General features: G+C 41.6%; 1 protein-coding gene across 2 annotated transcripts in view; it reads left to right on the top strand.

The window, feature by feature from the left end:
• myo18ab (myosin XVIIIA b) overlaps window positions 1-14,040 on the top strand; it is a 107,091-nt gene that overhangs the window by 1,260 nt on the left and 91,791 nt on the right. For both annotated transcript variants that reach the window (XM_065960523.1, XM_065960521.1), the window contains exon 2: window positions 1,394-2,520. In XM_065960523.1, the coding sequence (XP_065816595.1) occupies window positions 1,501-2,520 (1,020 nt within the window). In that variant the 5' untranslated portion in view covers window positions 1,394-1,500. The remainder of the gene's footprint in view (window positions 1-1,393; window positions 2,521-14,040) is intronic.

Here is a 14,040-nt window from a genome sequence, read left to right as displayed (position 1 = left end):
AGCCAGGAATGTGTTTTGGTCCTGCCAAGCTCCTCCAGTGGGCCTCAGTAATGTACGAGTGCTGGAGGTCTTTATTTTACAGTCTTCTGATGCTGTTCAATTGTCTCATAAAATCAAAAAAGAAACTATTAAAATATGCAGCAGTCAGGTGTTAGGTGGAAGCAGGGCACTTCTCACAGACGTTATTGTCCATTTAAACTGCTCTTAATCTGACAGGACAATGCATTGTTGTTAGACTACTGATGTAATATTTCAGCGAGATAAGCAATGAATTGTCGACCAAGAAGAACCTATGAAGAACCTAATAGTAAACTGAGACACAATTACATATTAAAGAATTACTCATACTTTGCTTTGCTGAGTCGTCAAAATGTAACTACCTGTTGGGTTTTTGTTCTATGGCTGCAACTGCAAGATATTTTAGTGTGAGTTTTGTAGGTGCTAGAACATTTCAATTTCACTACACTTTTATAAAAAATTAACAAAACAATTTCACACACAGCACAAACAGGATCATATGGGCACTAATGGAGACATGTCAGAGTCAGGGGTAGTTAGTGTCTTCCTTGCTCAAAGGCACCTCGGCAGTGCTCAGTAAGTGAGCTGTCACCTCTCCAGCTACCAGACTAATTTCCAGACTTGGTCCACACCCGGATTTGAGCCGGCGATCCTCTGGTTCCCAACCCAAGTCCCTACAGACTGAGTTACTGCCCCCCCCCACCCCCTTAACCAAGTATTTTCTATCTTATATATTTTATGACAGTTAAGTTCTAAGAGTAAAGTTTCTCTTCTGTTTGGACAAAAGCAAAGACTTGGCTTTGGAATGATTCTTTACTTGTTTTGAGACCCATTGTGAATATAATCAGATTGATCAATATTGAAGATAATATGTCCTTGCAGTCCTTATTTAGATTTATTTGATTACTGCTGACTGTATTGATAACATTTTCAAATTTGAATGCTTTATCTTCCTACCATGCAATAACAGCCCAACAGAAGATTTCACATTGTTAGTTTTGGCCCCAAAAAATGTCCAAATCTTATAACTACTCAGTTTACAGTTACAGCAAATAGAGAAAAGAAGGAAAGCAATTTAAGAAGCATGAACCAAAGACGGCAACCTTATTTTTGACTTGGTAATGGTTTTGGGGAAATAATGATATTTATGTATTTTGTGAAGAAGCATCTTTATTTGTGAAGTGTTCATATCTCAACAGTCTTTCCTGGTTGGATATTTTTGTGATATAGAAATAGGTTAGTGCAGTATTATTTGTGAAAAATCCATCATAATTTTTTTGTTTTCAAACGTCACAGGATTAATCAGCGACATGTTTTGATGAATATTTCCTCTTAAATGAGTCTGACTCAGTTTGCTCTGCCTCCCTCTCCTCAGGGGATTCGTCCCTGTCGGTTACAACCAAAATACCTGACAGGTGACCTGGACCTGCAGCTCTGCAGGGAAATTCAGCTACGCTTGACGGGAACATTCAGTCTGTCACCATGTTTAATCTGAAGAAGAAGGATAAGGAGAGAGAAGGGAGCAAGAAGGATAAGAAGGACAAAAAGGAGAGGATGTCTGCCGCAGAGCTGCGCAGTCTGGAGGAGATGAGCATGCGCCGCGGCTTCTTCAACCTCAAGAGGGAGTCCAAGCGCGAGTCCAAGAACAAACTGGAGATCTCCAACCCCATCCCCATCAAGGTGGCCAGCAGCCACGAGCTCACCCTTACTGACATCGAGTCCGATGGGCTGAGCAACCGGAGCAGCATGGTGCTGGACGACCAGCTGAGCGCTGCCAGCTCCACTGACGACCTGAAGGGGGAGGGCGGGGTAGGACAGGATGGACACCGCAACTCGGTGAGAGAGCGCGTCGCTCAGTTTGGATCAATTGCCAAGCAGAACTCCGCTCAGGTGGGTCAGATGATGAAACGCTTCTCCTTCTCTCAGAAGAGCAAAGAGGAGAGTCCTTCAGAGGGATCCACACCTTCAGGACAGAACTCTGCAGCCCCCTCCCCGCAGGTGGAGAACAAAGTCTTTAGCATGCTCCGCAAACACAGCCTGAAGCAGCAGGTCGGAGCCCCGCCCACCAAAAAAGTCTGCATCCCTCAGGTGGTGGATAAGACCTTCCCCGCTGTGCTGCAGCTGCCGGCCGTCGTAGCTCCGAGTGCACCCGAGATACGAGAGCTGGAGCTCCAACGCCGCAACACCGGAGACTTTGGATTCTCTCTGCGCCGCACCACCATGCTGGACCGCAGTCCCGACGGGGGCGTGTACAGGCGGGTGGTCCACTTTGCAGAGCCGGGTGCAGGCACCAAGGACCTGGCTCTCGGGTTGGTGCCAGGGGACCGACTGGTGGAGATCAATGGGCGGAACGTGGAGAACAAGAGCCGCGATGAGATCGTGGAGATGATCCGTCAGTCGGGGGACACGGTGAGGCTGAAGGTGCAGCCCATCCTGGAGCTTAGCGAGCTGAGCCGCTGCTGGCTGAGGAATACAGAGGGCCAGCGCAGAGAGGCAAGACATGTAAGTTTGTCGTTTATACAAACACTGAAAGGTCACTGGGTCACTCTTTGTGGGGCATTTTTTTTTTTTTCAATCTTCTTTCTCTAGAAGTGTGAGTTAATAGTGTCGGACAGTTTTTCTTTCACTAAGATATCTCAGGAAATGTCCCAGAAATCTGACGGATGCAGTGATTGCTTACAGCTATAACAAGTTTCTCTAGGGCATCAAATGAAAGAATCTAATCATGACGCTCAGTGTTCTTCTTGAGTCCCTCTCCTGTACTTCTGTGTGCTCTGATAGAAGTCAAAAATGGAGGTCTAAATCACCCACACGTTTCCTCCGTCTCTTTTAAAACATTATGCAACAGAGGGCTGATCCGCTCTGCACACTATTGACTTAATAGTGCTTTAAAGTGTATGTTATCATACTGTTATAATTAAGTGTCTTCACTGTAAAATAGTGCATTAAATGTCTCGGTATGAAACTCCTGAAAGCAAACATCAAGCAGGCAGCTGCACAGGAGACGGAAATAAACTAATATAGTAGCTGGAGCGTATGTTTCTTTTTGCAGCTGATCGGATGGACAGCAGTCTTTGCACCGTCATGTCATACGTTAGATATTCAATAAGAAAAATACCAATGTGCACCATTATCATTAAAATTTTCACTCTGCTGCTCATAATAACGTACTTGAACTTTTTAAATTTTTAAGGATTTGAGATACCTCCATTGAGCAAAGTTCAAGTTCAATTAACGTCTTGAGTGTTCAGAAATATTTTGTTCATCAAGTGAAAAACTGTCCTGAGTTCTGACAAGTCAAAACTTGACTTTCTGGTTTGAAATCCTGGACGCCCCGTTCTCTGGGCTAAAGAGGAGAGGGACCAGCAGGCTTGTTATCAGTGCACAGTTCAAAGTCAGCGTCCGTGATGGTAAGGCGGTGCATTAGTGCAAATGGCATGGGTAACCTGCACATTTGTGAAGGCCCCATTTATAGCTGAACCATTTACACACTTACAACATGTTGTTAAAGAAAAAAAAACAGAGTGGTAAACATGACCCTTTCCAAAACTTTTTGGAACATCTTGCTGGCAACAAATTCAGGTTGGCTCATATTCTGCTTTTACTTCCATTCTACACAGCATCCCCACATGACTGGTGGTTGTATTCGTATATCTTACTTTCGTACTGTGTGCCAAAATATACCACGTTTTTCAATGTTCAAACTATTTGATCAGTCCAGTGTAGATTATGTTTCGTATCAGTAGTTTTTTTCCTTGTAAATGTAATGAAACCGTGATAAGAGTCCTGACATTAGTACTCAGTGTCACATTTCCTGCATTAACAGTATCCGAGTGTCCTCTGGTCGGGCCTGCTTGGCAGCATCAGAGGCTTTGTTTGTTTGCCTCTGTTGGCTCTGGTTCAAGGGTCCTTGTGACACAGTCGGACTGAAAGGGACTCTGCCCCCACCCCACCACACACACACACACACACACACTCTGGGAGACAGGGAGTGACTCTGTGCTGCCCACTTTCTCGTTCTTCCTCAAAGACTTTAGAAAAATGTTCCTCTGACTGGATGAGAGTCTGACTTTGTTTCATGTGAAGAGCTGCTGTAATGATTTCCATGAAGCAAACAGGAAGTGCACACCGGAGAGAGCTTTCTTTAGGTGTACAGGCACCGTCGGGTCACACACACACACACACACACACACACACACACACACACACACACACACACACACACACACACACACACACACACACACACACACACACACACACACACACACACACACACACACACACACACACACATGCATTTCCCTTCCTCTAACTTCATGAGTCTATCTGTGCAGCTGATTTGTGTGTGTGTGTTAAACAGCAGGCCTGTCTTCAGCTCTTTGTCCGCCTTAACAGATATCACCAGCTCGACTGCTGGTTTGAATAAAAGCAAGCCTGCAGGAAGGCCATCATTCAGTCCTGACTGAGGCTCTAACAGGAAACTGTACTTGCCTGATCTAGGGTTGTCGTTAAACCAGAAGACTTTAAACTCTGATACTTTACGAGGAAAAAAACAATATTGTTACCTGTCCTGCATCCATCTACAGCAACAATGTTACAATGTTACAATTCACTTCAAATTCAAAAATTTTTATTTGTCCCCGGGGGGGAAATTAAAAAAAAACCGGGGGATGATTTGGTAATCATACTTGCCTTAATATTTCAAGTGGCACATCTTCATTTTCCACACTGAACTTGATCCAGGCACATTGGGTCCTGGTTATAGAATATAAAGTTACAAGGCTTTAATTATTAAAATGACATGGAAGACTTTAACCCGGGCAAGCGTGTTCACCTCCAAACTTGGCTTTAGATTTGCAAAACTCATATCATGTTGTTTCTTTGCAGTCCATACTTTCTAAGATTAACCTGAAACAAGTCAGTTCGGCTGGTACCCCAAAAGGATCTTTGATGGATGTTTGATGACATTTCTTAATAAACATTTACAATTCTAACACCAATACAGCTGTGTGGGGAAATGAAACACTAGATGACAGCATAAGAATTGATACGATACAACAGACCAACATTGGCTAATGACGTTGGTTCATGCCCCATTATTTGCGTTTGTTTTGATGCCTCGGCTGATATCAGCCAAGACTGATGTTAAACCCCTTAGTTTTATTGATTAAATAGGTCAATCCTTCCTTTCAAAAGGTAAATGATTGGATTTTATAAAGTGGTGTTCTGGCTGTTCATGCTGCGGTCGGAGTTAAACAGCCCAAGTCGTTTAGTATTGTGTAAGTCCACTTAAAGCGGGTGCCAGGAGTCCTCTGCACAAACAAGAGCGCATTAAGATTTAATCAAGATTTGGAAGCAGACAAGACAGGATGCACCTTTTCTTTTAGCTAGTACCAGTACAGACAGGATGTTCTTATATAAAAAAAAAAATTCCACTGAGATGTCTTCAGACAATAGGTGTTTTTGGAACTGAGGATCTCTTCAATATTTTTGAAAACAGCCGGAGGACCCTTCCCTTTTTCCTAGTGAGCATACTGTAACTACTGGAGTGAACTACATCACTGTTTAGAAGGAACTTTAGAAAGAATAAGGCAGGTTTTCTCCCTATCTTTGAACCTGTTTGCCATCGTCATATGAAGATTTAGGTTCTTTGGATGATGGCCAAAGTTACTGACATTTGACATCCATGTAAAGACTCTGTACGTACTACTTGTAGGTCTGGATTTCATTGGCAGTTTTCTGGTTTTTGTTGTATATTTATAGTCTGAGTAGTTTTGGTCGGTTAGGTATTGGCAGGTTTTGGTGTAGGAAAAACAGTCCGATCACAATCCTCCATAATGACAACCCGGCTCCCATCAGAGGTAATCTGACAACAATGTGCTCATCTCTATAAACAGAAGTCTGCATGTAAGTGCAGCTAACAATCTATACTGAATCAAACAAATCAACTTGAGTGAACAATCTGCTTGACGCTGTGATGATCAGCGTTAAGATGAAGATTTCCCCACTTCCTGGAATGCATCAGAAATAATCAATCTGACCATTCAACAAAAAACATTTGAGTGTTTTTTCTTCGTCTCTTGAACACAGACTTGACATGGCTTGAATTTGTACTACTTACAAATCTTCACCATAATGTTGCTATTTAAGACCCTTAAATTAAAAGTAATTCACAACAAAATGTGTCATATTTTGGGGGTTCATACGGTGATGTAAGCCAGAGGGAAGCCTCTGTGTAACTTACTAATTCCAGTTAAAGTGAGACTCACCAGAAACAGATGAACAAATAAATCAAGAAATTACATCAATGTTTATTTTACAGACATATCTGGAGGTGCATATTTCGCTTTCCATTCAATCTAAAACACGTTTGCTTCTCAAGTTGCTAATTGGACTGCAGCGCATGGAAAAGGAAGTCATGGAAGTCATTATGGCTTACCACTTGCTACTCCAGAATAGCCGGAAAGTTGGCCATTGTTCCAAGATGCATAAATGCTTGTGAGATCATAGTTGATGGGTTCTGAAATTCCATCAAAATTTGCCCATACAGTGAATGGACAGACTTTAAAGATGTACCAAAACACATACAAGTGGAGCAACAGTGAAGAATAAATGAACATACCGTACAGCCTCAAGTTTAGAGCGTTCCCTGAGCAGAGGCCTCAGGACTAGGTCACTGAGTTGCTCCAGTAAAACCGGATGTGCAGCATTCATCACTGCTGACTGGGACTGACTGTCCTTATATTTCCTCCAGGCTTTACCCTGTAGGATGTTGATGCTTGTGTCTCATGTTTTCAGAAGGTTCAGGTATTTCCTTGTTATTAGCATTGTGTTGAAGCAGGTCCATTGCTGACAACAAAGTGACAGCATAGCAACCCCAAAAGTCTTCTTAAAGCTGTCTGTAAGCACCACCTCTCTGATATGTCTTTTCATTAAATAATGTAGAAGTTAAAGTTTGACAGATCTGACCTTCATTAATCAGTCTATTTTTAATCCAATTATTGCAGTTGCACTTCTCTAGTTTTAATTGTAGACATTTAAAAGCACATCCATCTTTTCTCTCCCTTAAGTCTTCCTCTCTGCTGTGTGTACCCTCAGCGGTGCCTGTTAACTTTGGCATAGTCGTTGTTGTTTCTGCCCATTCAGGAAGTAATTCTGACTTAACTCGCTTCCACTTTGATTCTGGCCCTCTCAAACTTTTCTGCCTCAAACAATTTCCTCAGACATCCATATAATTAAAAGATTTCAGACTTTTTGATGATAAGAGAAGTATGACCTGTGTCATTGTTCAGTTGTGTTTTTCTCTCTCCATGTTGCTGTCAAACTTGGGGGGTAAAAATGTTAGAATCCTTAAATATTCCTGGATATGATCAGTAACAGAAATTCCTTGCCATGGCTAGTAAGAAAACCCTTATTGAATAGCTACCTTGGACTTACTCAAAGTTTTTTTTTTTTTTTGAGTTAAACACCTTTTGACTGCTGTTCCGAAAATAATGGAAGTCAGTTTGGTAAGAAAGGGAAGTTAGATTTGACTGGATTAGTGGGACGTGTTTTTATGTATAGACTTGTTTCAAATCCCAACTCACCATGACGTGTATTGGCTGAAGCTGTGAGTCACAGTGAAGTAGAAAAGGTTGTACCACTGTACGGTTAAAAAGAAGTTTACTAAGAGTCCTTACTGGAACATAGAGCATTGGACAGCCAAGAGACTGGAGGCGTAGCAGCCAATGGACCGGATTGATAGTAGCAAACACACCGAATTTGTGGTGGCCAACAAACTGGAGTCATAGTAGTCTAACGACTAGAGTTGTAGCAGCCAAGAGACATGAGAAGGATCAGCCACTAGACTCCACAGACTGGAGTCAGAGCAGCAAACAAATGGTGACCCTCTTGCAGGGCTCCTGATGGGCTGACAACTAAAGAGTCAATAACAGTGGAGAGTGGATGAGCTTTTGCCTCTGTGTGCTTTAGAAAAAGTTAAGTCATCATTGGAGCAGAGAGCGTTGAAGCAGCCAGCAGACTGTATTTTACTCAGTTACTTTGTCTTGATAACTTTGCGACCCTTGTTTTGTGACCTGATGTCATGTAAGATTAATCATAACACTTGGTTAGGTTATTTCCTTCTGTGGTCATCCTTCTCTGTTCCCATAGGAGTATCAAAAACCAGATGATTCAAATAGTTGTGAGTTGTAATACCTGAATTCCCAGGTACACACTGATCAGAGCTAGTTAAGCAATCATCATGTCTGGTTTCATTAACATCAAACTGATGTCATTGTTTCAGCCTGAGAACAGCACAAATCTTTCATCATGTTATATATGTGCTTTGGCAGGTTGCTGCTGCCTATGGGTTGCCTTCTGAATCGACAATTAGGGCTAGTATTAACCAAACTTTACGGTAATAAACCGTATTAACTAGCTATCAATGTGCATCTATGTGCAAATGGGAAACTTTGACGTCTGGAGTGCAAAACCTCTGAAATGACACTCCTTTTAAAATATGCCATGACATTAAGGACGGGAGAATCAGCAGAGGATAACATTACCATATCATTTTTAAGATTTTTGTAAATTGTTCTTTAAAATGGAGACTTCAGAGATAGCTGTTTATGTCAGAGTACCCACTTAAATGAATCTGTACAGTTTATTTCTTTGCATGTTGTGATTTTTCCTCGTATTTCCTCTTAATTCCAAATATACAAATTTGAAGATAGGAAAGCACATTGGAGGTGGAGTTGCTGGAATTTATATTTAAAGAATGAAATTCATACATGAGTTCAGGAGCATTAAACGACCTCATACCTCCAGTGATTAAAAAAAACAAGTGCTGGGTGAAGCATTGCCCAGGAAGCCTGCATCCTCCTCGTACACAGGTTTTCATATATTCTCCAAACCGCACTCACAAAAATGCCTATTAGTTAGGATAATATACAGTATGGAAATACTTAAAGTCAACTTGTCAGCTTGTAAATCTGCAGGAGACTTGTGCCCCAAACTATTTGAATCTTGCAGAAGGAATTCAGATGGAAGCGGCTTGTAGAGAGGGGGGGCGGCTGGACCGTGAGAGAAAGAGAGCGAAACAGGAGGTTAAAGGAGCAAGACGCCATCTTCACTTGTCTTAACAGGCTGACTGGAAACAACGGGAAGCAGGCCTCTCCCTTTAGGTCTCACTCTGGTATTTGTGGAATCTTCTTTGGAACAAATAGGCCACTTCCTGACCCTTTCCCCCCGGGATTTTCTTATGGGAGGAAGGACGTTTTTGAGGCTGACGGGGGGGAGGGAACTTTATGTCTGTGGATGTACTTGATAAAGACATTGTTTGTCCATATATGTCTGTCCCACTCCTTAGCAAAGTAATCTTACTAATTTGCATCCTTTTTTACATTATTCAGTCCCATTGGTCAACAGAGCTGTCAATCATGACATTTGTTTATAAAGAAACAAATAAACAATTAATAGAAAGGTATCAGAAAATGTGATGACTTGTACATGAAATGGCATGATGATGACTATCACCGAGTTTGAGAAAAAATTGCCTGACATGCGTTTTGATTATATAATTTGACACGCCTCGTCTGCTTTCAATAAGGAGGCGGGGTTAATAACCTATAATGCAGCCAGCCTGCAGGGATTTTTCTCCGTCCGTTCTTCATATGCGGTCTTTGAAGAGAAGCATATTAACGGCCAATTACTGTAATGACATGTCAGCCTGTCCCGGTAGCTGAGGTTTAGTGTGATTTGTGATTTTATTATGGCAGCAGTTGGACAATGTTTTCTCACATTGTTTGAGGGAACAAGTGTCACATATTTCAGTGTAAGATGATAACAATGAACATTTCTCTTCATTGTATGAACACTACTGAACAAACAAAGAGTGAATTCTAAGCTGCAGATCTAGGAATAATTGAGTTCTCCCAGTATGTTTAAACCTCTCAGTCAAACACATTTCCTTTGGCCCTCTCATTGTGTCATAATGTTAACCACTGTGTGCTGTTGACACTTACATCCTCTTGTTTTCTGCCTCCAGTCTGAGACAGGAAAGAAAGAAACAGCAGGAAAATCTGAGCAACATGTGACCACATGTTCAAGACTTAATCAAGACGAGTTAATGTTTAGGTTTACCATCTAGATTTTAAATCCAGGCCTTCTTTACAAGCGTAGTTATGTCAGGAAATCAACTAGAAGTATAAAACTTCTTGTTCTATTTCATTGGTGTAAAGACAAACGACAGCATCAGACACAGCGTGTGTCCTCCTAAAGCTTCTTCGTTTTTTCCATTGCATGAAAAAAATTCAAACCCCACAGCGTGTTGTGAAGTATTTTATACAAAGAAAACATGTGAGACATATTTGGCATCTTCTGGAAAGCTTGAAAAGACCATGAGAATCTGAGATGAAGCTCGGGGCCGTGCTGAGAGAGACCACAGTCAGAATGTGTGATGTGGTCGCAGCACAAGTGTGTTTCCATGCTGCGGTTATAAACACACTGTTGAATTCTTCTGACAATAAATGAAAGTCATACTGTCGAGTTTTTGGATTAAATAAAAAAAATAGATTGTTCATTTGTACGGCGGACAACAACAGCAAACTCAATGCAAGCTCCAAAAACATCAGTCATGAAAGTTTAATATCCCTCAGACTTTCATTAATACCTATAACTTTTAGTTATCATAGTGTTTATAGCGAATTCTAGTTTGCAACACCCCGCCTCTTGCCCAATGGCAGCTGGGATCGGCTCCAGACCCTCATGGGAAATGCGGTATAGATAATGGATGGATGTCCCGAGAAGGGTTTTTGTGTAAATACAAGATTCAAAACCTTTAAGTTAAGGTACAGGAAGATACAATAAGAGACACATTTAGCTGTGATAGTTATACACAAATTAAGCAAGTACACGTCTGTTGCTGAACTAACCGCATGATTTGGTGGCTTTCTTAAAAGTGGTGAATTTGCAGTAAGTTTCGAGTGAGGTAGCGAGTTCCAGGACTTTGCTCCTTTCATGGAAAATGTTGTGTTTTGTTTTTGCATTTGTACATTTCCAGAGGATGTCAAAATCCTCTCAATGCTCAAAGCCATTCCACTTGACTTGAGTATCCACAAATAGGAACACTTGTCTAAAGAGAGATTTGTTCTTTCTGTTATTATTATTCAACCACATATAGGCAAAGTAAGAACTTCTTGTTCAGGGATACACAGCCAAACATATCTTAAGTCCTAATCTGACATCTTTGAAAGGTCTTTAAAGTCCTTCAGTTTGGTTGTCAAATCGGGTTTTGCAGCAGATGAAGTGATGTCTTCTTGTGTGTGTGTGTTGTAAATGAGCTGGGCTGGTTTTGATGAACGGGCGTTGAAAGGCTGCGCTCTGTGTTTTCTGTAAACCTCGCCGTGTGAGAGTTCAGAGAGCAGTCTGGACAGACGAGCAGGAGACAGGAATGATGTAGAACAAGTTGTGAGGCTGTGTGAGAAGCGACTTACACACACACACACACACACACACACACTCTTTATCTCTTTTAATCACATCTATGCGGAAACAATGTGCCAACTTTAGGATGTAATTACTGGTAGACAGATCCGAGCTGCACCTCAGGGTGGGTGTCTAAAAATACATCAGACATCTTTATCTTTATCTTCAGGCTGCCTTCTTTAATAAACACTCTGGGACAGAAATAGAAAACTGCAAGAATTCACCTGCTTACACTAAATCTGAATAATTTCAGAGTTCAACCGTTGGGTGTGAAATTTCAAGAATCAGAGTGAATTAATTAGCTCCTTATGTAATAAATGATGAAACGACTAGTAGGCAATGTTGGAGAATTACAAGGTGCAGACACATTGTTCGAAGTGTTAACATGCAGGTCAGAAATACTAGAAAATTAGAGAGAATGAGAGTCTTTGAACTCAACACAGCTGACATATAAGAATGCTGTCTCGTTGAGGCTCAATCAATGACAATTTAACAACTACTGGTTTGTTGACAATCTTTTTAAACAGGGCTGAACAAAACTTTGTTTTGAAATTGAAATTGTTTGATGTGCAAACTCCAACTAGTTTTTTCGTTTTCCATGACTAATCTACAATAAAGGTCACTTAGCCAGTAGCCTAGTGGTTAGCATGTGTGCCCTATTTACAGAGTTGACCTTCAAGCGGACGGCCTGGGTTCAAATCTGACTTGTGTCTCCTTTCCTGCATTTCCGATTTCTGACTCTATCCACTGTTCCATCTCTAATTTAAGCATACAAAAATAAGCCTTTAAAAAAGAGAACTGGCTGCTCTGCAGAATATTCCCTGTCTGTAAAATATAAACATGCATGCAGAGCTGCTGTCATGACAGATGCTGCAGCATTATTCCTGTAGCAGATGCACGATACACATTTTAAATTGGTGTATTCCCGCTCTTAGCAGCACCTAGATAGGGTGCTGCTTATCACTGTGTCTACATGGACCCTTTACAGAGTGGGTGTGCTGTGGATTGTTCACTTTGACTGGCTACACCTGCAGCACACACCGTGAAATATTGTGTGAGTCGCTTAAAAACAGATTATTGTTTCACTCGATGCTTGAATGATTGATGGGAGAGACCCTGACGACTTCCAGTGTGCTGTCTAACAGTGTGTGACGGGTTTTGCTAATCTGTGTGATTGGTGAAAAGAGTGTGTGTGATACTCATTAGTCACCCACAGTCACGTCAGAGGATCATAAGCCCGATGCTTCTGAATCACCAAACAAGAAGGTTAACCCGACACTGCTGGGCTCTTAATCCTCTTTCCCACTTATTCACCTCTCACTGGCTCTCTCTGGGCCTCTCGGAGCCAAGTGGCCCGATCAGAGTCTCCACCAGATGTTCTAGTGAGGCTCATGCTGGGAGCTAATCCTCGCGCCTTCCAGAGACTGGGATTAACCAGAGCTGCAACCGTAAGAGAGAGAGAGTGAGAGTGTGATGCTGTTTAATGACGAGGAGGAGGGTGAAGAGAGACTTTACTGCCTCTGACGAGGGCGAGCAGATGAACGGGCATTAACACAGACTATTGAAGCTGACTGTCATCAACAAATAATAACTCAATGCTTTGACAGGCACAGAAAAAAGTGTCTGACCCGACCCTCATTCTTCACTCTGAGTTTGAGCTTTTACCCTCTGGGAGAAGATTCAGGGTCCCTCAGAGACCAGACCAGCCTGTATCTCCAACCAGAGGGGAGAAGAATCGTTTGTCAGAGTCGGTCAGAGCCGGTTTGATTTTGATTTTGCCTTCCTCACAGTTTGTCTATTCCAGATATCAAACAAGGAAAGCTGCCGAGGGCCGATTATTTTACTGGCTGCTTTAACCACGCTGGAAAAAACGATTTTTGCTGTGCACTGAAAGGTTAGCATACCATAAGATAAAACTAAAGGTGAAAATGGACTAAATAAAAGATCGGTTGAATAAAACCATCAGTGTCTTGTCCACATTAAAAGTATTCATTCTGTGCAGAAAGTCGAGTATCTGCAGGCAGATTGCATTTGTGTTCTGGTCATGATCTCTATTCATGTACTTTTAAATTCTCTCTAATGGCAGTACAGAGTCAAAGACACATTTCCCTTTAGGGTCAACAAAGCATATCTTATCTTACCTTATCATATAGCAAATTAAAGAACATGAGTTACATTGATTTTTACAAACAAATCACTAAACTTAAGGCGCAATGAAAGATGCCAAAAACAGCAAGTCAATACGAATGTACTGTCAGTATGATTCATGACCAAGAGGACAAACAAGGTAAAACTGTAAAAACACAACAGAGAGGAATGCAGCCAACATAAAGACCTAAAACGTAACCTTCTTGGTGGTAAATATAACACTCCTTAAGGTTGGACAAAGGTCCTGTACTATCTGTTCTCTTTTTATAGACAGGGCTTTTCCTTAAACAAACAGTGTGGTGAGGAGGTCAGACGCCATGTTCCTGTATGTTCTCTGAATGTGTAGATGTATTTCTGGTGCCAGTGTGGCGACGTTACACTTTCTGCTGTTACTGTTGGCTTGTT

Source organism: Labrus bergylta, chromosome 11 (assembly GCF_963930695.1).
Source record: "Labrus bergylta chromosome 11, fLabBer1.1, whole genome shotgun sequence".
NCBI classification, from domain to species: Eukaryota; Metazoa; Chordata; class Actinopteri; order Labriformes; family Labridae; genus Labrus; species Labrus bergylta.
The sequence above is the reverse complement of the archived record's forward strand: the minus strand, read 5'-3'. Positions and strand labels throughout refer to the sequence as shown.